The 17,814-nt window shown below is 32.1% G+C and overlaps 1 protein-coding gene across 1 annotated transcript in view; it reads left to right on the forward strand.

Moving 5' to 3' along the window:
* The window catches only part of LRRC7 (leucine rich repeat containing 7), a 508,378-nt gene that overhangs the window by 388,538 nt on the left and 102,026 nt on the right, over positions 1-17,814 (forward strand). Inside the window, exons 12-17 of the mRNA XM_057529769.1 lie at positions 4,772-4,901; positions 5,900-6,015; positions 9,564-9,633; positions 11,599-11,698; positions 13,982-14,106; positions 16,186-16,434. Of these exons, the coding sequence (XP_057385752.1) occupies positions 4,772-4,901; positions 5,900-6,015; positions 9,564-9,633; positions 11,599-11,698; positions 13,982-14,106; positions 16,186-16,434 (790 nt within the window). The remainder of the gene's footprint in view (positions 1-4,771; positions 4,902-5,899; positions 6,016-9,563; positions 9,634-11,598; positions 11,699-13,981; positions 14,107-16,185; positions 16,435-17,814) is intronic.

Raw genomic sequence — 17,814 nt, forward strand, 5'->3', positions numbered from 1 at the left:
ATTATAGACTATAGAGAAAACTTCTAAAAAAGGTAGCATTTGGTCTATCTTTGTTTTTGTACAAAGGGTAATGTGGTTTCAGATGTACAGCAGGATGATTCCATATTTGTATGTATTGCAAAATGATCACCACAATATATCTAGTTAACATTTTTCACCATACATAGTTACCTTTTTCTTGTGATGAGACCTTTTAAGATCTACTCTCTTAGCAACTTTCAAATATACAATACAGTATTGTTAACTATACAGTGCTGTACATTACATCCCCATGACTTATTTATTTTATAATGGGGAGTTGGTCCCTTTTAGTCACCTTCACCCATTTTTCCTACCCCCTATCCCCTAATCCTGGCAACCACCAAAGATGTTCACTGTATATATGAGCTTGGTTGTGGGTTTCTTTTTTTTTTTAGTTTTTTGTATTTTTGTTTTTAGATTCCACACATAAGTGAGATTGTATGGTGTTTGTCTTTCTCTGTCAGATTTATTTCACTTATTTTGGTCTATCTTTTGAATGCCAGTGATAATTTGAGTAAATGTGGTACAACTGTATTCATATAGGATCCTGTATTAAAATACCTTAGGTGATTTATAACAAGATAACCATCAATAAAGTCAGCTGGAATGTTAGATTTTGAGTTTGAATCCTTTGAATTCAGAGATCACTGAAGAATGTGTGTTTTGCACGTAATAGGTTTTCTTTGTAACCCAAAAATGTAAAATACTTTCAGGCTATAAATTATTAATTCAGTATATCCCATGGTGCAGTAAAAATGTTGTCTTTTTATTGTAGGAAGTCCTCACTTTGCACAGTAGTGGGGACTATGAAAACAACCATGCACATTGAAACTATGCAAAGTAGTCTTAAGAATCAATGGGGGAAATTATGATTGTTCTGACAAAAGATCTTTAAACCTTTTCAAACATTAAATACTGTTGCTGTTGGTTATAAATGTATAGAGAAATGGAAAAATAATAAATCAACATGGATTTAATACACAGTCATTGTAAACATTAGGAACATCAAGAATTAAAGTGGGTTTTTTTTAAAGATCTTATCAAAATTAGTTTGAACAGTGCTTGCCTTCTTTTCATTGTGTAAGTTGTAATTCAGAGTGAACATCTTTTCTATGAGTCAGTGAATTGTCATCCTCCTTTTAAGCTTGGATCAGCTTCCAAACTTTTATCCTTTGTGCTTTCAATATCATGAAATATCTCTGAGAGTTCCTTTAATGTAAAGTTTATTGCCAGGGTCACTTCCTCTGAGATATCTTCATCCTTTTCATTACAACCACTTTCCTCATTGATGTCAACAAGTTTTCCTTTACTAAGTTCCTCTGGCAGCAGATCTACAGGCTTTCAAATAGTGGCAGGCAGCATTCCCACAGTCAGCTGTTTCTTCTATAATCCCATGTATGTTCAGTTCAAATCCTGCCAAGTTATTTGCACAGTGTGCTAAAAGTTTCTGCTACATTGCATGAGTATTACTTGCTGTTACTTCCTGCCATGATGTTTGAATATTTTCAATTGACTGATTTATGTCATATTTCTTCCAAAACTCAGCTAAAGAAATGGTACGATCTCCAGTTGTAGCATCACTAGCCTATTCAAAAGTCTGTGTAAGATAACAGGCCTTCAAAGTTGAAATAACTCCTTGGTCCACTGGTTGGATTAATGAAGTTGTTCTTGGTGATAAAAAGCAAACTTTCACATTTTCATCTAAATCCCCAAGAGAATTAGGATGACGAAGAGCATTATCCAACAGGAGTAGCACTTTAAATGTTAAATTATGGTGCCTATAGTATCTCTCTATAGCCGATTGACAAGAAGGCAACATAACTACAAGACTTACTATCCGTGTATGAACTGAATAGTGGATGTGCAGAGGCTGATCACTGACAGACTCAAAAAAGTAATATGACTAGTCACTGATCATGATGTACATCTGTTATTTACACAGCGATTTGTGGACTGAAGAGTTAGCAGCAAAGTTTGTACTTTATGCAGTTACTCACAGTTAATATACTGAGGTAATTGAAATTTGAGCCATGTTGTTGGGGGACAAATGTTATTTAAGGAAACCATGATAACTGAAATCTGTGCAAAGTAAGGAGTGCCTTACTATGATTCAAGACTAACTTCAAAAATGTTTTTATAAAAGAAAGAAAAATAAGAAAGCTTAATTATATTATTTAATTATTTAGTTCTTCGACTTCTACCTCTGAACATACATCTGAAGTTTTATTTTTTTAGCATCTTTATTGGAGTATAATTGCTTTACAATGGTGTGTTAGTTTCTGCTTTATAACAAAGTGAATCAGCTATACATATACATATGTCCCCATATCTCTTCCCTCTTGCGTCTCCCTCCCACCCTCCCTATCCCACCCCTCCAGGTGGTCACAAAGCACCGAGCTGATCTCCCTGTGCTATGTGGCTGCTTCCCACTAGCTATCTATTTTACATTTGGTAGTGTATATATGTACATGCCACTCTCTCACTAGTTTTTCCTTTTAAAAATCACTCGTACTTTCATGACCACTTGCTGAGTACATGACCACAAACCTTAGATAGAAACCTCTTTCATTCAATTCTACCAAATTTTCTTAGTGTATTATATGTGTATGACACTGTGCTAGACTTTTTTTAAGAAACAAATAATCTGTTACTGGGTTTTCCACATACATTGATTTCTGCCTCCACCAATGCATACATACAGAGTCACACAGCCATGTATGTCTGGTACCCATTGACACGACCACCCCTGCATGTGCGGGCCTCAAAGGATTTAGAAATTAATTTCTCAGGGTTCACTAATAAAAAGAGAAAATATTTCCTGAGTGTGTATTTTATGGCAGGTATTGTGCTAAGTTCTTTACTTACAGTATTTCATGAAATACTCAGAGAAACTGCATGAGGCAGGAATTACTAGTATCCTCACTACAAATACAAAGAAACTAAGGCCTGTGGAAAAATAATATGACTTGTCTATGCAAAAGGAAAAGCATTTGCCTAAGAGCTATTATTCACAGCTGGATACTGTGTTTCACCACTTCTGGGTTCTAACCAGTTGAAGCTGTTAAGGATCATAAATCATGAGTTACCCTGATCAGGGTCAGACTGAACTTGACTGAATTAGATTCTTCCCTGACCCATGAATGATGGGACTTGATTTACCTACTTGTACACAGACCTGTGAACTTATTCCAACCTCTCCATAATGCAAATTTTTCATCTTTAATGAGCATGATCATCATGACCTCCTGTCACCACCCCCTTTTGGCACTGATTTTTTCCCCCCGCAGTGCACTACTAAGTGAATTTCTTCTGAGTGTGAACAGGGAGTGTTCCCTTGCCTGGCAGTAAATAAAATCAGCTTTGATTTTTGAGCTCTGATCCTTGTTTTATTTTTTGATACCCAAGATAATATGTCTAATAAGTGACAAGACTGGGACACAAATCCATTCTGACTAACTTAAAACCCAAATGCTTAATTTCTGTGTTCACTTGTTAACTAAATTATGGGAATAAATTGCATTCAAGCCAGCTAGTTCCAAGATATAAAAAAGGGAAGTTGATTCTACAGTATTACTCCAGTTAATTCTAATTCATTCTTCCCTTTACGATGGTGAGATCATCATCCTTGAGGGTTCCTTCCTATTACAGTAAAACAATGATATGAATGGTAATAACAGTGTAATAATATTAACATCAGTGACAACTTAAATATAGCTAGCGCTTACTCTGTGCCAGGCCCTCTTTCTTTCCCAGCTATCTCAAACCAGACAATGAAATGTCTTGTTCCCTTGTGATAGCTTGAAAGTATACACATACAATTCCTTTCTATAGATTTGGGGTAAAGCAGGCTAAGTTTGGAGTGGTGGAGATTGTGGCAAACTGGAGAACTGTGCTCATTTGAAGACAGCAGCCATTACTCTGTTTCCATTATTGTCATGCAAGAATAAAGGCCCAGTATTTGCAGATCTTCTTCTTTTTCAAAAGGCACCAAAAGTCTGGGTCATTATGTAGAGTTTACCACTTTTTAAAATACTATGTAAACCAACCAAAACACATCTGCAGGCTGAAATGAGCCTTGTCCGTAGCCTCTGCTACTGATGCACAGGCTGAGAGGCAAGAAAATAGAGTGGAACTATATTGTCTGCATTTAGGTACTAGTTTTCCTATTTTGTGTGGCCTTGGGCAAGTTACTTAGCCTCTTTACGCCTCAATTTCCTTATGTGTAAAGTGGGTTTAAAATAATAGATATCTGCTAGAGTTATTATAAAGAAAAGAGTAGTTATTTTTATCTCTAAAATGCTTAGTAAAATACCTAGCATTTAATCAGTGTTTTTGTTGTTAATATTTTGCCCCCCTTATCTTCCCTTTCTTGGACCTGCCCTCTATACCCTTCTACCTGCCCATGCCAGTTATATGCACTCATTCCAAGGATATACATTATGAGCCTCTGACTATATGTGACACCTAAGTTGTATAAAAACAAACAAACAAAACCTTTTGTCATTCTCAATGGCTCATTTAAATGACAGGTGAATTAAGATAGGAGAAAAATGAACTACATTTATTTCAGCAAATTGAACCACTTATTAAATGGTATTGAACCATTTGACTGAACTGATAAATTAACTTATATAATATTACGCAGTCACTAGCTAAATAATTTGGTTGGTGAATTTGAATATATGGCTTTTCCAAAAATTTTGTGCCACCTGATCTTTTAAAATGTCTAACTAATGTATTTAATTTTCAGTTTATCTTTATTAGAAGAATTTGACTGTAGCTGTAATGAACTGGAGTCACTACCTTCTACTATTGGCTACCTTCACAGTCTTCGAACATTAGCAGTCGATGAGAATTTCCTTCCAGAATTACCCAGAGAAGTGAGGAATAAACTTGTTTCTATTAATTTCTTTTAATGAATCTGTTTTGGGATTAAATCTTAACAGTGCAGTAGCAGTAAAGCTTACGAGTTGAGCTGTGAATATATACAGGAATTATTTATTTGTTAATCATTCTTTTTTAAATGACAAGTTATAAGTTCTTATATTTGACCCAGGAAATACATTTGATTTAAACACTGCTTGCCAAAAATAGTAATAAAATATTATAAATTAGTTCATGCTAAGGAATACAATTTTAACTAATCCAACTTATATATTTTGCTTTTAAAAACAATAAATAAATTTTGAGATGACTACACTTCTAGTTCTAAGTGAAAGTTTTTAATATAAATAAGTTTTTTAAAGTATCATGTTGCATAATATTGTTTTAACTTCAGGATCCACCAAAATGGTCCATTAGCATTCATCTCTAAATGGGACTTTCATGTATTCATGTCAAGAAAAAACTGTGAAGTATATTTTCAATTTAACATTTTCTATTAAATGCTTTCATAATACAGGAACAATAATTCATATATCATTATTTAGAGACAAAAGTTATGAATAAAAATAAAAATACCATTGTAACATGAAATAAAACTAACTTTACAAAGGAAATATCAACAATATTTCATTTTTGAGTATATATGATCTATTATAAACAGATTATTAGTACTTACTTGGATAGACAAAAACAATGTGATTTATGAAAACAATGAAGCTAACAAGTATTCTAATCATAAAATTAAAAAGAAAATTTTTCCTTCATGATATGTAAAAAAATATAAGATACACAGTCTTAATATCTAAAGGAATATATGTATTATAGACACATATTTTAGAGAGTGAGATTATAAAATATGAAATACACATATTGAGAGTCTTAAAAGTGATAAAGAAATTTATAAATTAATTAACTTACTTTATAAATTATAAATGTTAGTATAAAAATAGTTTACACTGTGATTCTTTACTTTTTTTTCTTTTGTTACCCATAGATTGGAAGCTGTAAGAATGTAACAGTTATGTCTCTACGCTCCAATAAACTGGAATTTCTTCCTGAAGAGATTGGACAGATGCAGAAACTAAGAGTCTTAAATTTGAGTGACAACAGGTATTTCTGCAATATTTCACAATCACATATTATTTTCTAAAAGCAAATTGTTTCTTATCAATAATTTTGAAAAATTTTTCTGTGTCTTATGAAGTATATGGAATATAAATATTTATATAAGTATACAAATATCCATTTAGAAAATGGCAGAAGCTAAATTGTTTTTAAACTGATATTTCAAAATTTTATTGTTTGATTATATAGAAACATATATTGTGTATTAAAATTATGTAAAATTTATACACCCAAATTTATATACCAAAACCCTCCCATATGCAGAAAGCATAATATTATGAAAACATGGAAAAATAATTGTAGTGAAAATCTACAAAATTTATTAATAAAAATATGTACACAGTTATGCATGTATGCATACATATATGTTTTCATGTATATATTTATGTCTCCAGTAAATTAACTGAGCTATGTATGTACTGTCCACACCACCAGAACACTGGTGAGAATATTGCCAAGAAGCTAGTACTCAAAAGTCATAATGTTTGCACATTATAGTAAAGACAACCAAATGGTTATTTAGTCACGTTCAGAAAAGGATGAACAAAGAAAGGATAGGTCCTCTTCTTGTGACAAAGTTGTTATATTGGTGAATGGGTGAAAATGCAGTTCATCATTATTTCTACCACAGTTGTCCTCAAATAGGAAAGTATAAAAATAAATACTGACTAAAAATAACTTCTAAGAAGATAAAGTGATTGTGAATTAGAATAGAATACTTGAACTCTTTGTTTTCATTAAGTTTCAGTCAGATAAATGATAATATGAGAAACTAAGAGACTGCAACAAAACTAACAAAGATTAGCTTTTATGGAATCACAGAGAATGTTCGGATTCTAAGGTTTCACTAAGTGTGGGAGTTGTCATTTGTTTGTTAGTTTGTCTAAGAAAAAACTACTAATGTGAATTTCAAAAACCATTCACTTAGTAGCTTAAAATATTCCATGTAAGAAATAAAATATTTTTTAAAAGGCTTTGGAATTTTTTTTTAAATCAAGGTGACACGGAAGCTTCATATCTTGGTGCATCAAGAGTAATTCATGTCAAATCAACCCCATTTCTTGTTTTGACTCTAACAGACAAGATAATGAAGGAAATGCATTAAATGTTGTGCCCAACTTTCAGTAAGACATTTTTCAGAATTTTCTAAATATATTCTTGTGAATAAGATTAGAAACATGGTCATAGAGATACCATAGGAAGATGGATTCCAGTGGATTCAATTACAGTCCCCAGTGGAACCAAGCTCCATTATTGTCAACCTGGAGGGAAAGTTTTCATGGTGAGCTGGAAGTCTCTCCTAAATACTTGGTCTGCTCAAATTTTATACATTAATAATTTACATGATGATATGGAAAATATGCTTATAAAATATTTTTAAATGACCCATAGTTAGGGCTACTAATGGAGTTATTCATCCAACAAATATAGCACAAGTGAGTATGTACCATAGGACAGCCCATTGCTAAATGCCAATGCAAAAGATTTTAATAAGACATTGAGAATCTCATAATAGTAGGAGTTTAAAATACTTCATCTGGACAGAAATATAAGCTAGTTTGTCTTCTAATACAGTGATTGGAACATAGTATAGAGCCAAATTAATATTTTTAAATTGATGAATTAATCAATGAATCTTAACCTGAGATTAAAATCAACATTCAGTCAAAGCTGAGGCTAAAGTTGAACATCACTGTCAGAGAATAAACTGCTTGGATAAAAGATTAAATATTAAATGTTATCGAAAAGTCATAATTATTCCAATTTTATATTTAAAATGTAATAAATTTTAGAAGTTTGTCATTATAGTTCAGGAACAATGATTCTTTTACACTGTCAACTGTAAGATTGCTCCTGTGATCAATTTACCATACAGTTATGATACTAAATAAATGCTCACTTTCAATGGTGGTCACTGGAAGAGCAAGGGAAAATGAGGGTAAATCCTTTTCTGACAGTTTCTTTCCATACTCTACATTTATGATTTGACTGATGATTTATCATGGATATTGAATATGATTCTGGAGAGTTTTCCCCTCATGTAAATTTTATGTGGCAGAATTGATATTCTACTTTTAATTTATCTCCACATGATGTAAAAACTTCTCCTCATAACACATTACTTCATAATTTCTGACTTAAATTAAATAACTAAAAATTAGAAAACTTTAGTGGGCAGTTTGTTTTAATGCTATAAATACTAGTATAATAAATAATTCTATTAAAAATAATTGTGATATAATTTAATCTCTGTTATTCTTTATATACTTATTTATGTTTTACAAGTATCTGTTAGCTCAGAAAGGTTATTATATCCTTCCTAAAGTTACCTAGCTAATGCACACTCTGTTGATATGTTTCTTGGCTTGTCAATATCTTTTCATATTTATTAAATTATTTGATAGTGCTTAATTGCTTTTGCATACACAATTAACTGCTTCTGCAATCCTTATTAATTATTGTAACATTTTCCACTTCTGTTATCAAAATATATTTATTCATCATTTGGCTGATAGAATTCCAACATATTAAAGACTTTTAAGGAAATTTTCATTCCAAGTCATATCTAAAATGTTTGTATTCGAAAGTGAACATGCAGAAAGTAACAATAAATTCATTGGTGTGCCTTGTTTGTATTATTCACTCTGTTGACTAGCTATGGTGGTAACCCATGTAATGACAATATATTGATCATACACAATTTCAGGGATCTCATACAGTATGTTGACGCAGGCAATTGGTGATTTGGCCCTCCACAGGCTGAAGCCAAAACTAAATAGATAATTTTGATTGAATACCAAGGCTGATGCCAACTTCACTTATCTCAAAATGCTATTTTTAAAGATTCCCTCTTTGAATATCTATTACACAATATATGAAGGGTGAAAGAACAAAAGGACACACTTTCAGGAGCTGTAAATTCCTTTCGAGGTAAGGTGGAAATGGCCTCTTGCCCTCATAGAGCCTACAATTTTATGGGGATAACAAACAGTAAAAAAATAACCACAAAACTAAACAAAAAATTACAAACTGTGATATGTTCCATCAAAGTGCTTTGAAACTAAACTGGGGAAAGAAATTTAAATGAGGAGTCAAGAAAAGCCTCTTTGAGGAACTGACATTTAAGCTGAGAGCTAAAGAATATGTGGAATTTTAGTTAAGTGAAGTATGGGAGAAAGAATATTCCAGACAGAAGAAAAGAGCTTGGCTAATCCTCAGAGTAGGCTGATAGAAGGCCAGTGGAACTAATGGGACTGTCAGGAAAAGAGTAACAAAGAAGCTCTGGAGAGGTTTTGGAGGACCAGATCTTACAAGGTCTGACAAGGCATGTTAACAATTTTCAATTTTATCCTAGCATTTGCAGAGTTGTAAACTCGAGATTTTCACTTTTAAAAGATTGCTCAGGCTACTCAATGGAGAAAGAAGTAGAGAGAAGAATGAAACAAATAAGTTATAGTATTTTTTAAAATTCTTCATAAAAATGAAATTTATCCATCTTCACCTATGCTATTAGACTTTTCTTGTTTTTGCAGATTGAAGAATTTACCATTCTCATTTACCAAACTTAAGGAGCTTGCAGCTTTGTGGCTTTCTGACAATCAGGTAAAAATTTTTATTACCTGATTTATTTTGTTTATTTAAATGAACTACAGTTGAAACTTTGAACTACTAACTTATTCCCAATAGGTACCTTTGACAATCACTGCAAAAATATAGATTCTTTATCCCCTGGAGGAGAGATTTTTGTAAAGGTAATAATTCAAATAAGTATTTCATTGCTGTGGACAAACAGTACTATAGTTCTCACCCCTTTTAAATGCTTCAATCTAGCTTCTACTTCATTCTCAGAGATCTAATACACAAAATGATCATTTTTCTAGGTGGTACATACATGTCCTCAGAGGATGTACTTTAATTATACCTCTGAAGGTAAAGAATAAGAAATCATTACCACAATTCCCACAAGAGGGAATTATTATCCTCCATGTTCCTTTTGTGTGTGTGTGTGTGTGTGTGTGTGTGTGTGTGTGTGCTTTTAATTATAATCAACTTAATTCTAAAACTTTATTCAAAAAATTTGTGATGTCTCTTGTTGCTATTACCAGTATCTTCTGCGAAATTGCTTTGATATTAATTCTTATACTTATGAAAAGAGATTATAATTGAATTAGTAATTGAGTGTTAATGAATAATTTTATTAACTGGAAAATAAAAAGAAATAGTTGAAGACATCTGATTTGCCACCAGAAAAACTGGTGATTGATAGACGATTTTTACATAGTTTATTTTTCTTCTTTTTACTTTTTTCTTGTAATCCTAAAATTTTAAAACATCCTATCCCAAAATATGAATTACCAAGTGAAAACAAATCATCTTGGATTTAGTTTGTTATGATTATTTTCTGAGCATAAAATCAGCATTACTGGTAAATGAATTGTTCAGACATAGGTATTGGGCTTCTTTTGTTAAAAATTAAAATAAACCTCTACAATGTGTGAAATAGAAGTGTGAGAATAATGTTTGTATTCCTACAGTCATTACAGCACTTTCTTCCATCCACTAAGTAAAAAATTAGATTGTCATTCAAATTCAAGTCTTACCAATGGACTGTAGATTTTTCAAGGCATCAATATATCATTATAAATAAATCATTTCTAGAATCAACGTGAACTATGCTAATGGAACAGTCTTTTCTACAGTCTTGCATTGTAAAAAAACATCCCCTAATGTCATGATTTATTGTTCTTGTGGGAGAATGAACAGAACAGTGGCTGCACCATTTAACTTTTATTTAGAACAGCGATTTAATGTGTTTCTGACTTAGTTTCATGAGACAAGTTGGTATTCCAAATCTCCTTTGTGCTTCACTCTTATTAATAAATGTCATGAAATAAGTGTATTTTAAAACATTAAATAATATGATTATTTTCAATGTTTATATAAAAATAGTCCATAATATCAAAGTTCTGAAAAATACCTTCATAAATAGTATTTCTGAAATAAAATTAATAATAGAGAATTAAATGTTACCATCCATAGGTAAATATATTGTGATATATCAAATACAAGGATTGTTGCTTATGTGTATGTGGACCCTGTCTTTGGTTACAAAAATCTCTTAAAAATAAATGCTTATGTTTTAACCTAATTAAATTCATAGATGATCTTGTACAGTATAAATTTGATAGCAAATTCCATTTATTTTTTAGGGCAACAGTTCATGAAAATATAGGACTATACCAAAAGTTTACTTAGTTGAAACAGTTTGACACATTTTGGTCTCTTCAAGATCAAAACTGACATTACTCAATGAAGATGAATAGGTCTTCTACAAGAATATACTAAAGAAAAAGAAAATCTCATTATGAAAACCTTAGGATTTCAAAATATTCCTCTACAGTAGTCTTATTTTATGTTATACTTTCTTATTTCATTACCTTTTTCCTTACTTTTCTTTAACTGTTCATTCAGCACAGTGAGGCCAGACTATTGATCTTTACGTTATATGAAAGAAATATTCTTTCAATTTCCAATCTTATTAATCTAATTTATGTCCTTTGCTTCCAGTCCAAAGCCCTTATCCCTTTACAAACTGAAGCCCATCCAGAAACAAAGCAAAGAGTATTGACTAACTACATGTTTCCACAGCAACCTCGTGGTGATGAAGGTAAACAGTCAGTAGAAATTTCTCCTATGCTTGTATGATTATGAATAAAAGGGATTCATTTTATTCTAATCTCTGGCCAATATTGACACATGGGCAAGACACATAATTACATGACACACATAAATCATTTGGGGGTTAACTCTAAGCAGATATCTTATCTTCCATACTATAATATTTTAAGTAAGATTTCAAAAACATAACTCTTCCTCTTTATATCTTTCATGAAAAAATGTTGACTTTTAGGAGCAACATCTTCTCTTGGTGGATTGCAAAACACAGGACTAGTTAACCGAATGTGATACCTAGCCAGTTGAAATGAGCTAAGAAGAGTCAGATCTTAAGGAAGATAAGTTGGTTTATTTCCTGCATTCACTAATTTTATGAACACAATTTAAACATTTAGTCCTGATCTCAGGCCCCGAATTATTTCATGTTAAGAGTCAGCCATAAAGAGGTGACTTGCAAACGACTAATTTTTCAAGTTGAGTTTTCCTAAACAATGTCAGCAATTATGATAGGAATAATTTTTGAAAAACTTAAACCTTTTCCAATAATAAAATTTTCTCTCCTATGATCACATTACTCATAAAATTTTTAAAGGAGCTTTATCCTTTACCATTTGGAACTCAGCACAGGCCCCTTAGCCCAAGCCAGCACAGGCTGTCATGCACGTTTACCACAGTCTAACAGTAATAGTAATTCTTGAAAGAGTAAACCCACTTTAATCCACCCATGGATTAAATCCACCCAACCCATTTAAAAGAGACCAACTTTTAAAAGAAACTATTTGCTTATGTAGTTCTTATTTTCAGGATAATTATAATAAATGTCTTTAGTTTTTTTTACTTAAAAAGGGAAATGAATCATTTTGAGATATTTTAGGATATTTTTATTCAAATTTTGACTTACAGAAGTAGAAAAAGGAAAGATTGTTTCATATGTATTGTTCAGGCTTCAGTAAAATTGATCTTTTGAATTTATGAAAGAAAAGCCACTGTGTTTACATAGGGTATAATAAGAGTCTTAAATAAGGATTATGTTTTATTCATGCAACTTTACTTACATTTTCATTTCAATATCCCTAGATTAACAAAATATTTCATTTTGAAAGGATATAGGGGAAAATGAAAAGTGTCTCATATTTTCTGGCCGTTTCTGAGATCTAGTCTGACAGATTAAATCCCTAAATTGTTCCAGGGAATGAGGTAGATCTAGTTAGGTAAGATGTGATGTTAAGGAATTAGCCTAGTTTGTTTCATTTTGTTTTCCTTTGAGGAAAGCAGAGTTGGTAACAGAAAAGTTTTCTTGAACTTTAAGCAAGTCACCCTTTGGTTTTTCAGGCAGAAGTGTAATGAGTGAATTTTCAGAATTCCTTGCAACACACAAAGTTTTATATAATAAAGGTTATCCTTTGGGAAGTGCTTTTATTGCATTTTCATGTGATCTTCACAGGATTGTTGCAAAGAAGATATTACCATTAACCAACATGTAAATTAAAGATTGATAAGCCATTTCTTTTCCCTGTTAATTTGAGACACATTTAGATTAATTGAGACCTGAATGTTAAAGACTATTTTCCAAATGCTTTTTTACCATAAAACTAAGCACCACTACATTGCCCCCTACCAGACACACAAAAGAACAACGACAAGAAAGGTTGCAATCTTGGACAGTTTATTGCAAAACCAAAGTTATGTAGTAACTTTTATAACATCCTAATAGCATTTAGTGGTTACAGTTATGGACTCTATAATCACACAGTCATGGTACAGAATCCTGCATTGTCCATGGAGAAGCTGCATGGCTTTGAACAAGTTTCTTAAAACTCAGCTATAGTTTTCTTATTATAAAATTGAGGATTATATTACTTCTACCATTGTGCTGTTTTGAAGATTAAAAGAGATAATGGTTTAAAATACCTAATTCAGCTCTATTATCATAATTATGCTATGGAGAGCCCATTCTCTACACTGGAAAACTTCTCAACCCCAGTATATAATTAATGTATACTTAAGAAAGCTGAATGTGAGTTAAGATATTAAAAGACTATGTAACAAATATGAGGGGAATATTTTCCCTCTTTTTCTTTCTTTCCTTCTTTCTTTCCTTTTCTTTCTTTCCCTCTTCTTTCTTTCTTTCTGTTTCTTTATTTTTCCTTTTCTTTTTTATTTTTGTATTTGTTTTTAGTACCTATCACCATTTTTTGCATAGTGTACTAAGCTCTGTTAAATAACAATTTATGTTTTTTGAAAAAAGCAATAACACTTTGGAATCTAACTGTAGATTTCCAGTCAGACAGTGACAGCTTTAACCCTACACTGTGGGAAGAACAGAGACAACAACGCATGACTGTTGCCTTTGAATTTGAAGAAAAAAAGGAAGATGACGAAAATGCTGGGAAAGTTAAGGTGAACCTTTTAATTTTTGTTTCCTCTTTCTTCTCATTATTTTTATTTGTTCATTGTTATTATTCAAATAGCCTTTGGGACTAATTGACTGACCTCTGCTAGAAGGTCAGATACATCTTAAAGTCTCATGGTGATACCTTTCATTATAGCAGAATGATGATTTTGGAAGCACTTTTGTGCTTCGGAATGAGACTAACATCCTGACTGAGCAAATTTCATATGCCACACCATCTTACAGAAGAGCAACGTGAAAGAGATTCAAGCTGAGAGAAAGCCAAAAAAAAAAAAACTAAAAATCAAACAAAAAAGTCTGGGTGATAGGCTTCACCTTATTACCTCTTTGAAACACTGAAATGTGTTTTTTGTTTAATCACTGATCAAGGCAAGGCATCATGCAGACTGTGTGAAGCCAAAATACACATTTATGAAAGAACCAGTGGATTAATATATTACATTGGCATTAAAATCTCGGAAAGATTCTATGCCTCTGGAATATTTGAGAAGACTTTATGAGTTTTCTTAAGTGTGAGGACAAGTTTTAATGGAGGTGAGTGCCCAGTAGTAGGTGAAGTCCCTTAGGGAAAATCACTTAAAATTTTTCACCTTAAAGCATATTTTAAAAAATGCTTTATTAGCACTAATCTAAGTCAAGTAACAAGGTTGGAATTTTAAAATCTGTATTTTTATATTATATAAATTTGAAAATAACAGAATTTATATGGACTATATCAACATCAGATCTTCATGTTATCATCATGGCAACATCTTGAATCTCTCATCAATTTTTTATGGTATTATTTTTGCACTTTTTCCATCATGGATACTAACAGCTCTCACCCTTAGTGACTAATTACCTAAGTAATTGTATATGCATCCTATTAATAGATCTGGACTGTGTGATGTGTTCTTTTCTATCCCCGCATTCCCACATTTTCTAAACTTTTTTCTTAAACCAGCATACTCTAGAACCTTACCGGAATTAGTCAGTAAGGTAATTGACAAAGCCTACCTATATCATTGTGGAGAAACCAAAATGGATTCCCAAATCAAAATGACAATTTTGTTAAAGATTTGGGCTTTAAAAAAATGTTTCTGAATGGTTGATTAGTGCTATCTAATAACCAAAGAGACATTTTTTAACTAAAAATAAACAAAAAGAGATCTTTAGAACATTTCAGTTCTTCTTGTAAGGATTTTATATGTTAAATCCAGAACCAATGGATGATGCATTCTATACTGGACCTCTGATTCATTCTTTTACTTCACTGAATGTCAAAAACTACATATTTCTTCCTAAAAAGAAACCTATATTCAAAGGCTCCAAGAAGAAAAGAGTGCATTTAATACTGGTATATGTGTCACTGAAAACATAAAATATAGCAAATGCAAACAGACATTTAGAAGCCCTGTTTGTGTGTTATGTGATGAAGTTTGATTTTAATTAGAGTAGGTTCATTATACTTTAGAGTACATTTTCTCTATGTTTATTTATATTTGATTTATTTTATATATTGGTGAAATAATATGTGTTTCCAAAATCTCAAACTACTTGGTTTTGACCAATTTGAGTATTTCCAATGCCATTGGCTATTGGACAAATTAGAACACAAACAAATGTCTAAATAAATCATCATGGAAGTATGATGAATGGAATATGCTGAAATCTTGCACTAAATTAATTATACTTTTCTGGCTCATTACATGTACATTAAATTTAGCACCATTTTACCTTTAATTTACATAAAATTTTAAAGGGAACCACTGACCTATGGCATCAACTTCCAAATAGACTAGAGTATAATGCACTACTTATAATGTGTTTAGTGTATGAAAGTATGAAAGTTTAGTTTAGTTTAGTTTAGTATGAAAGCTGCATTGTGTGAAGAAATTGTGACCCTTTAGCTTCATATGATATTGGTACTGTTTTATTACATAGAATTAAAACTAATTTTCTGATGGTTGTTTTAAATGCATTACCCAGAATGAAAAAAAAAAATCAAGAATAGAAAAATGATAAAGTGAAAGTTTTGCTACAGTGCTCCTCTTTCTCCCAGAAAATGGAGATTCCTTCTCCCACAGGATCACTCCTGCCAAGCCCCCTGGGAAAGGGGCCAGCGTGGGATTACTCTCCAACCTGCCAGACTGTCTGGCGATTGCTGCACACCATGGGCCAGGTGTGATCAGCAGATCCAAGATATGCCCGTCCCCCAGAATGACCCACAGCTGGCATGGGGTTGTATAAGTGGCCTCCAGCAGGAAAGGAGCATGTGTACTCCATTGCCAGTTGCAGCACAATCCACCACTCTTCCCTCTCTAAGTGGCAGACAGGTAGGCCTAGGTGTTTGGGGTAGGAGAATCCCTTACGTAGAGGCAACCTTGGAACAGTGGTTTATGGGGTATGTTCTGCATGATTTGGGGTAAGAAATGTTGATCATATAGAAACCTTTCAATTGCCAGTGTTTGATCTCAGTTTAATTTTTTATTCATTGACATTGGCAATGGGGTGGGGAGAACTGAGTCATAGGGGGAGGGAACATCGATATGATTTGCCTACTGGTGGGATATCTGGCATGGTTTTTAAGTTGGGTGCTTCATTTTTATTTATGTTTTTATTTTTCAAGATTTTTATTTAAAGTGTGGGAATACCAATAGTTGGGCAGAATGTTGATGACACTACTGATGCAATCTAAATTGTCCCCAGACATACACGCAGTTTTTTGTAATATCAATTCTGGGGGAGATTAAATAACTAAAACTTGATTCTAAAACAGCATGAGATTTGAATTGAAATTTGCTGAGAGTGGACTTTGAGCACAAAGATGGACATCTGTTGAAAAGCATCAATTTCCCTTTAATTTGAAGGCACAGATGATGAGAATTCCTGTAAGAGAAGATTGGCCTGGGAATTCTGGCAGATAAGGCTTCCTTATCTCAGTGGGTGGGTGTTGAAGAGTTTAATGAAAAAAAATCTTAATGAGATATGGAAGAACACTACATTTTTTGTAAACCTTATCCACATGTAATGGACTAAATTCTTATTCTGTGTCTTACATTCTTTCTACAATATATGGCAAGCTGAGAATCCTAACTAAAACTGCTATAGGTTTCCTTTCTATGTAAAATGTTCCAATTAATTCCTAGAATAAGATATTTAGCAATTAATAACCAAAGCATTAACTATTATTTCTCTTACTGGAATTTACAATCAAATCAAATTATAATTTAATCATTATATAAGAAAAGCATAGTTCTTTGTGAATTCAAGGTATCACTTCTAAATGCCCTAGATATTAACATTATTTCTTTCTTCGTTGCTAAATCTTTGGGAGTCTCCAACATCTTGCAGCTACTATTTGCATTTACTGCACTTTCTTAAGATCTGAGATATATAGAATGTTGTGAAACACTTCTATTTTCTAAAATAAAATAACATTTCAGTAAAAATCTTGCATTTTAATAAAATGTACCTGTAAAATGAGCAAATACTTTATGGTGAGTGATAAACACAACATTTTGGTAAGAACATAATTGACAAATTTTTCCCACCTATTACATATATCCTGTATTAGAATAAGGGAATATTTATAGCCTATATATTTAGCAATATAAAGAAGCTAACTTTGTATTTGGGAATTACTGAACTATTAATATAATTGTGTTTATGATCATGGTTATTCACTTCTGAAGCACTTCACACATGCATTGAAA

Source organism: Balaenoptera acutorostrata, chromosome 1 (assembly GCF_949987535.1).
Source record: "Balaenoptera acutorostrata chromosome 1, mBalAcu1.1, whole genome shotgun sequence".
In the NCBI taxonomy this organism is placed as follows: domain Eukaryota; kingdom Metazoa; phylum Chordata; class Mammalia; order Artiodactyla; family Balaenopteridae; genus Balaenoptera; species Balaenoptera acutorostrata.